At 51.9% G+C, this 7898-nt stretch overlaps 2 protein-coding genes across 2 annotated transcripts in view; one reads left to right on the top strand and one right to left on the bottom strand.

Annotated features, from left to right (window-relative positions):
• LOC101758539 (xyloglucan galactosyltransferase KATAMARI1 homolog) overlaps positions 1 to 1700 on the top strand; it is a 2421-nt gene extending 721 nt beyond the window's left edge. Inside the window, exon 2 of the mRNA XM_004987123.3 lies at positions 1 to 1700. Within this exon, the coding sequence (XP_004987180.1) occupies positions 1 to 1226 (1226 nt within the window). The 3' untranslated portion in view covers positions 1227 to 1700.
• A 2360-nt stretch (positions 1701 to 4060) lies between these two features.
• Positions 4061 to 7601, bottom strand: LOC101770698 (MDIS1-interacting receptor like kinase 1). The gene is made up of 2 exons (XM_004985673.3): positions 4764 to 7601; positions 4061 to 4686 (listed from the first exon to the last, which is right to left on the bottom strand). The coding sequence occupies exons 1-2, from the start codon at positions 7471 to 7473 to the stop codon at positions 4274 to 4276; spliced, it is 3123 nt and encodes a 1040-aa protein (XP_004985730.1). The 5' UTR covers positions 7474 to 7601; the 3' UTR covers positions 4061 to 4273.
• Positions 7602 to 7898: the final 297 nt, after the last annotated feature.

The following is a 7898-nucleotide window of genomic DNA, read 5'->3' as shown; positions in this document are numbered from 1 at the left end:
GCACCGGGTGGTATGGCACCAACCAATTTTCCGTGGATGTTATCTTCGGCAACAGGATGAAGCAGTACGAGTGCATGACCAAGGACTCGTCCATTGCCGCTGCGGTGTTTGTGCCATTCTATGCTGGCTTCGATATCGCAAGATATCTCTGGGGTTATAATATCTCGACGAGGGACGCCGCGTCGCTTGATTTGGTGGATTGGTTGATGAAGAAGCCTGAGTGGAATGTGATGGGTGGGCGTGACCATTTCTTGGTCGCAGGGAGGATCACTTGGGATTTCAGAAGGCTGACGGAGGAAGAGTCGGATTGGGGCAGCAAGCTGCTTTTCTTGCCGGCTGCAAAGAACATGTCGATGCTTGTGGTGGAGTCGAGCCCGTGGAATTCAAATGATTTTGGAATACCATATCCTACATACTTCCACCCTGCCAAGGATGCTGATGTCTTCCTTTGGCAGGATAGAATGAGGAGCTTGGAACGCCCATGGCTCTTCTCGTTTGCAGGCGCTCCACGTCCTGGTGATCCAATGTCCATCAGGGGACAACTCATAGATCAATGCAGGAGCTCAAGTGTTTGTAAATTGCTGGAGTGTGACCTTGGGGAGAGCAAGTGCCACTCCCCGAGCACAGTCATGAAAATGTTTCAGAGTTCTTTGTTCTGCTTGCAGCCTCAGGGTGACTCCTACACAAGAAGATCTGCCTTTGACTCCATGTTGGCTGGCTGCATACCTGTTTTCTTCCATCCTGGTTCAGCGTACGTCCAATATACATGGCATCTTCCAAAGAACTATACAAGGTACTCTGTCTTCATCCCTGAAGATGACATCCGTACGAGAAATGCCAGCATTGAGGAGAGGCTAAAAAGTTTTCACCCAGATGTGGTCAAGAACATGAGAGAGGAGGTCATCAATCTAATACCAAGGGTGATATATGCTGATCCAAGATCGAAACTGGAAACCTTGAAAGATGCATTTGATGTTTCCATAGAGGCAATCATTAACAAAGTGACGAAGTTGAGAAGAGATATCATCGCAGGCCACGAAGATAAAGATTTTATTGAAGAGAATAGCTGGAAGTATAGTCTGTTAGAAGATGGACAGCACACAATTGGACCTCACGAATGGGATCCATTCTTCTCAAAACCCAAAGAAAAAGGTGGAGATTCTAGCAGTTCATCTGCTGAAGCTGCCAAGAATTCTTGGAAAAGTGAACAAAGAGGACAGAATTAAACCACAAGCCATATCATCTTGGAGATGTGATAAAGGGGGCAGAGTTAGCTACACTCTCTGATGATGCTGTGATGCAAATACATTGCACATAGGTCAAGATCCAGTAGTTATGGTGATCATGAGCATCACTGATGATCTAGTTCACCCTACAGTTGTACGAAGCCATTCCACTAAAAATGCTTCGGGGAAATTTGGCACACACCCTTTGCTTACCTTTATAAATACCATTTTCCACACTAATTTTTGTTTTTGATGTTTTTGCTCAATAATCCTTTGTAAGCTCTTACAGGATTTAGAGGTATATCGATTTTGTTATTGTATTACCTTTTTTGTCGTGTTTAGAGCTATGTCTTGGATCTGTGGATACACTATTACAGTCTGTTCATATGTTCAGTTAGTATGTAATCAATCAAAGAGGGACACATGGAGACAAATTTCCTCATACAAGATGCTCTGATGTTCAGTTAGAAGGAAGTGTTTTGCAAACATGAGATTTGAGATAACTCTGCTTACAAAATGGCAGCTCATTTCTTGTTTGTTTGTAGTAACTTATATCACTATTTATCTTATAATTTTGCCAGCCTGTGTTTTTTTATTCTTATTAATCTTTAACAGGACTAGGGGCCTGCCTGTAGTGTTCTCAGATTGATGATTCTATGCTAGTTCTGTAAGTACTGATGACTTGATCTTATTAATTGGGACTGGTAAGTGGAAAGAGTGGGCAAAATTCCATCATTTGTTGACGAGTTCTTTTGCCTGCTTGGATCATGCAAGATCTATGTGACCATGTTGGACCACGGCTCATCTGAAACTATCTCTATTCGTCAAATTATGCTTTCATCTAACTGAAGAATCAGAAGCATATATAAGTTCCCGTTATCTTGCTGTGAATTGAATTTGTTTCACCAAGACGCCCCTTCTTTCAAATAAGCTGGGTACAAACTTTTAACTCGTCTTTGTCAATGTGTGGTTCGTCAACGAGCACATGATGGCTCCCAGAAGTCAGGAGTGAAGGACGAAGTAGAAGAAAATATGATCCTAAACCTCAGGTACATCATCTCTGAACTTCCTCTACTAAAAGTTACTACACGCAATCTTACTTCAAAGAAATAGTTACAACAGCTGAAATACAGTATCCCGTGAGTTGCCTAGGAGTACATGTATTTGCCATGTATAATGGCAATATTACCTTAATTCTCTTCGACATGGACCACTGACAAGGATATGGTATTTTGAATTTTAATTCTCTATTTACCCATAGTGCAGTATTTGCTGTTGGTTTGTCGGGTGACGTGTTAACTGTCGGTCATCTGTTTCTTCTTTTCTCTTCAATGTGGTCCTTGCTGATATAAATGTGGGTTGGTTTATTTGAAGTTGGTACTGTACACTACTGGCAATCAATTTCTACAGATGATGAATTGACGACGGCATGCTTTCTGTGAAAATTGTTTTTACCGAAATTTCTGTGTAAGGATTGTTGAAGGTTTCACTGTCTAGAAGAATCTAGTGTGTTCATTTATTCAGGAGTACTAGCTAGGCACACCTTTCAACTTTCATGTTGACTGCCGTCCTCCTCCTTCTGTGTCTATCTTCCTCATGCCATGGACTGTACTCTTGCTCTGCAAATAGATGCATGATGTTACATATTGTTTGTTCTTGCAGCAAATGATTATTTTCCTAGTATTGTTATTTTTAATATATGCAAATTGGCGCAGAATCCTTGAGCACATTTTTGGTACCAAAAATTTCAGGTGCCCCGTCTCCTTTCATGAGGAATTTCAGGGTCTGTTGCTGATGAACAACCAGTCATCGGTCGGTGGAGGAGCTCAAGACTCAAGTCAAAAAGGCCACATGGCCGTCGGCATCGCAAGCTAGTAAAGGCAATAATGTCCTCCATGTTGGCAGGTTGCTGCTGAAGTTTGGCACCAAAAAGCACGGCATTGTTCCGATGTTTGTGACTCGAATTTGGACCCATGCAAAGCAAGGGATGGTGTCATCTGAAAGCATGGATCCAACTGAGAACTGACGGCATAAAGCGTAAGGATTATTATTCTATTGTGCATGGTAGTTCTTTTAGGCCAATCATTTGCTTTTAACATTCCTTACTGGTCCAAGTTTGGCTCTAACCTTGAATCTGGATATGTTTTTAAGAGGTTTTGTGATATATATAGTGTTTGCTTCAAGTCCGTAAATTAGGAGGAACAGGAGAACTATGTCACTATGCTGTTGACTGATATATTATCCCACCGCTCTTTTCTATCTTCTTCAGGAGGTGTTTTAGCGTGATGCTTAACAGGTGTACAGTGGAAAAGCAGCAGCTCCCTGTCGCAGCTTGATTCTTTAACTTGTAACTTTGCACGGGCATCGTGATAAGAGAACGGGCTGTAATTGTAGAATACTGACCGTGACAACCCAAGAGGCCTGTAGAGAACAATGGGCCGTTTCCTAAAAAGAATAATGGGCTGAGCCCGTAGGAGAACAGAGCCACCGTGTTACAGCCCATCTAGCGGACCTTCTTCCCCATAAAAGGTTACAACAGTACAGTTTGACATTGCTGATTTTGTTCATGAAAACATGCGCTCCAATGTGGATACTCTGAATATGATTTATGCTGAGTTTGGTAAGCAAGTTTGGCTGTTAAATCCATTTCAAGTGTTTGCAACTCTTATAACTCGAATAAAGAGTTATACCCCCTCAAAAATAAAAGCGAAGGAAAGGAGAAAACGCTGCAGACTGTCTGATGGAGCGAGCATGTTTTCTTGTGGCGGGACGACGAGAGCCCGAGACCCAGCGTCCACCAACAGCAACAGAGCGCAGTAAGTGTTATCGGCTTGTAATCTAAAATGGTTTTTCTATTATTCAAAGGGACCAATTGCTTTACATCCTAAAATTGTAAAAGTATAAACATTGGTTACATTAATCTCCTTTCCCTCTAAACATAACCAAAGTATGAATCAAAACTATGTAAAAGATTGTACAGTGGCATGAACTACATACAGAACATACAAATCCGCTAACGCCAGAGTCGTCTTTGGTCACCGGCTCATCTATAGGTAACCGGAGTCCGGTGAGGTCGTGAACACCGGCTTGTCCTTGTCCACGACGGTGGCGGCCACCGTGGCGCTGCTGCTCTTGCGGCGCGGCTTGGCCTCGCCGAGCATGGTCACCACGTCCCTCATCGTGGGCCGGTCCTTGGGGGACTTGGCCGTGCACAGCACCGCGATGCGCAGCACCAGCAGCATCTCTTCCCGGACGTGGTCGACGCGGCCGCCGACGCCGGCGTCGAGCAGGTCCTCCACGCCGCTGTTGCTGCGCAGCCGCTCCCTGATCCACCCGACGATGTCCGTGCTGTCGCCGTACTCCGGCTCGATCGGCCGCCGCCCCGTGAGGAGCTCCATCAGGACCACCCCGAAGCTGTAGATGTCGCTCTTCTGGTCCACCTTCAGCGTGTACCCGTACTCTGTAACCAGCAGATTAAAATCAGTACGAGCGCGTCGAGGCTAACTTGCTGTTCATGTTGTGGCAATTGCTACTGACCTGGCGCGATGTAGCCGTACGAACCGGCGACGACGGACACGGTCTCGTGGGCGCGCGCCATGACGCGGGCGAGGCCGAAGTCGGCGATCTTGGCGTCCATGTTGGTGTCGAGGAGGACGTTGCTGGACTTGACGTCGCGGTGGATGACCGGCGGCCGGCAGTCGTGGTGGAGGTACGCGAGCCCGGCGGCGACGCCCGCCGCGACGTTGTACCGCGACACCCAGTCCACCAGCATCTTACCCTTCCCCCGCCCGTGCAGCGCTTCCCACAGGCTGCCGTTCACCATGTACTCGTACAGCACCATGGTGTCCAGGTTGTCGCTCACGTAGCCCAGCATGCGCACCACGTTGCGGTGCCGGAGCCGCCCGAGGAGCTTCACCTCGGCGGCGAACTCGCCGCCGGCCTCTACGTCCTGCCGCCCTTCGGCCGTGGAGGCCTCCTCGGGGCACCCGGCCGCGCGCCACAGCTTCTTGACGGCGACGACGGCGTGGTGCCGCGGCATGTCGGCGCGGTAGACCACCCCCGTGCCGCCCATCCCCACGATGTTGTCCTCCTTGATGCAGGCGAGCACCTCGGCGCTGGTGAAGCTCAGCCGCTGGAACGCCGTGAGCCGCCACGGCCATGAACCGCTCCCGTCTTCCTCGAGGGCGGCGTCGTCGCAGCACCCGCCATTGACGTACCACCGCTGGTACAGCTGCTTGCCGATAAAGACGACGCCGCACGCGACGATCAAGGCCGAGATTCCGATCGCCCACCCGGCGGCGATGTGCTTCATGTGTGATCGCCGGAGGCCAGACGTCTCAGACGAAGAAGCCCGCAGGGAGCTAGACCCGCACGGCGGCAGGACGCCACCGCACAGGCCCGGGTTCCCGGCGAGGTCGTCGGGGTTGATTGTCCTCAGAAGACCCGTCGTTGGCACGGGGCCCGTGAGGTTGTTGTACGCCAGGTTGAGCATTTCGAGTGCCGGTGAGGTGCCGAAGTTGCTGGGTATCTCGCCGGAGAAGAAGTTGTTGGAGAGATCGAGCACAGACAATGTCGACATCTTGGCGATCGCCCCCGGGATCTGACCGGTGAACTGGTTGCTCCGGAGGCTTAGAGAGACAAGCCTCTGGCACGACGCGAGGCTAGCCGGAATCGCGCCCGAAAGCCGGTTGCTGGAGAGGTCGAGCGCGGAGAGCGACGGGCAGTCGCCGATCTCGTCTGGCACGCCGCCGGTCAGCTCGTTGTCGGCGGCAGCGAACGTCTGGAGCGTCGGGATGGACAGGATGTTCGACGGCAGCGCGGACCGGAGCTGGTTGTGCGAGAGGTCGATGAAGGAGAGCGAAGTCGAGAGCGCCAGGTCGTCTGGGATCTCCCCGGACAGCTCGTTGCCGGCGAGCTCGAGACGCTGCAGCCGCGGGAGCCGCCCGAGCCCCGCGGGCACCGTGCCGTTGAGCCGGTTGTTGTGCGCGCGCACGCGGACAAGCGACGAGCACGTGGTCAGGCCCGCCGGGATCGGGCCTGTGAAGACATTGTTGAACAGGATCAGCTTGGTCAGGTTGCCGCTGTCGCAGAGTCCGGCGGGCACCGGCCCGGACAACGCGTTCGTCGACACGTCCAGCCACTGCAGCGGCTGCGCGCTGCCGAGCGACGGCGGCAACGGGCCGGTGAGGGAGTTGTTCCACAGCTCCAACACCTCCAGCTTCGGGAGCTCGCCGATGCCCGCCGGGATGCCGCCCTTGAGCCTGTTGCACATGAGGTTGAGCAGCTGCAGGTTAGTGAGGTGCCCGAGCTCCGCCGGGATGGTGCCGGTGAGCGCGTTGTCGGAGACGTCGAGCATGACGAGGGAGGTGAGGTTGCCGAGCTCCTTGGGAATCGGGCCGCCGATGTTGTTCTTGTAGAGGTAGACGGTGTTGAGGTACGGCAGCCGGCCGAGCTCCGGCGGGATGGGCCCCTCCAATTTGCCGATCGCCAGGTCGAGATACTGGAGGTTGGCAAGCTTGCCAATTGCGGCCGGGATGGCGCCGGAGAACTCATTGTAGCCAATGACCAGCTGCTCCAATGCCGACATGTCGAACAGCTCGGCTGGAAGAGCGCCGCCGAGGTTGTTGCCGGAGAGGCCCAAGAACTTGAGCTTCCGGAGCTTGCCGTAGGACTTCGGGATCGTGCCGGAGAAGTAGCCACCCCTGAAGTCGAGCGTCTCGAGCGCGGAGGCATTGGCGATGTCGGCGGGGAGCGGGCCGGCGAAATTGTTTCCCGACGCGTTGAGGTATGTCAATGAGGCGCATGCACCGAGGCCGGCGGGGAAGTGGCCGGCGAAGTTGTTGTCGCTGACGTCGAGCTCCTGGAGCGTCGGGATGGACACGAGCGCCTGCGGCAGCTCGTGCTCGAATGCATTGCTCTGCAGGACGATCGAGGTGAGGCCAGTGAGGCCGAGGATGTCGTCGGGGATGGTGCCGCTCAGGTTCATGCCGGCGAGGTTGAGGCCGGTGACCACGCCCCGGGCATTGCACCGCACGCAATCCCAGGTACAATGTGACGAGCCCGACGCCGAATTCCAGCTCCCGAGCTTCCCCAAGGGGTCGACGAGCGACGCCTTGATGGCAAGCAACGCCGCGGCCTCGTCGCCGGCGGCATTGGACACGGCAATGCAGCACAGGAGGGCCAAGGAGAAGGATAAAGGGAAGAACAAGTCTGAAGTGCTACCAAGCCTTGGTGTAGCACTTGTCATACTCGGTTCTTCAGTTCTTCCCTTCTCCTTCACTCCTCTGCCGTCGTCTCCTGCTCTCCTTCACTAGCAGTATTGTGTTTTCATTGCCGTGTTTGAAGCAATAGAGAAATGGAGGGAAACTTGCAGGAAAGTATATAGCCTGTGTCCATGTCTATGATTAGGATCAGATTAATGGACTAATTTATGTCTTTGGAGAGGGATTGGGTGATTAAAAAAAATACTGCATGGTAGCATGCTACTGCATTGGTATACTGCTGTGTTGCTGTAGTGTTAGGTACATGGTTCAGTAGCCTCTGTGGGGCCTGGGGATAGCACAAGAACAGCTTGGTATGAGAGTGTAAAGGTTGGGAGGAGGCATGGACATAGGCTGGAAATGCTCTTGGAATTATTGAGAGCTTGGGGAGACATGGCCCATGTGGTGAAGG

This window comes from Setaria italica, chromosome IX (assembly GCF_000263155.2).
Source record: "Setaria italica strain Yugu1 chromosome IX, Setaria_italica_v2.0, whole genome shotgun sequence".
Classification (NCBI taxonomy): domain Eukaryota; kingdom Viridiplantae; phylum Streptophyta; class Magnoliopsida; order Poales; family Poaceae; genus Setaria; species Setaria italica.
The sequence above is the reverse complement of the archived record's forward strand: the minus strand, read 5'-3'. Positions and strand labels throughout refer to the sequence as shown.

What these genes read in the sequence shown, in the direction of transcription:
- LOC101770698 (XM_004985673.3), bottom strand. Translation starts at nt 7,473, where the DNA reads ATGACAAGTGCTACACCAAGGCTTGGTAGCACTTCAGACTTGTTCTTC. An exon ending in GTACGGCTACATCGCGCCAG is followed by an intron (nt 4,687 to 4,763) that starts GTCAGTAGCAAT and finishes TGCTGGTTACAG; the next exon opens with AGTACGGGTACACGCTGAAG.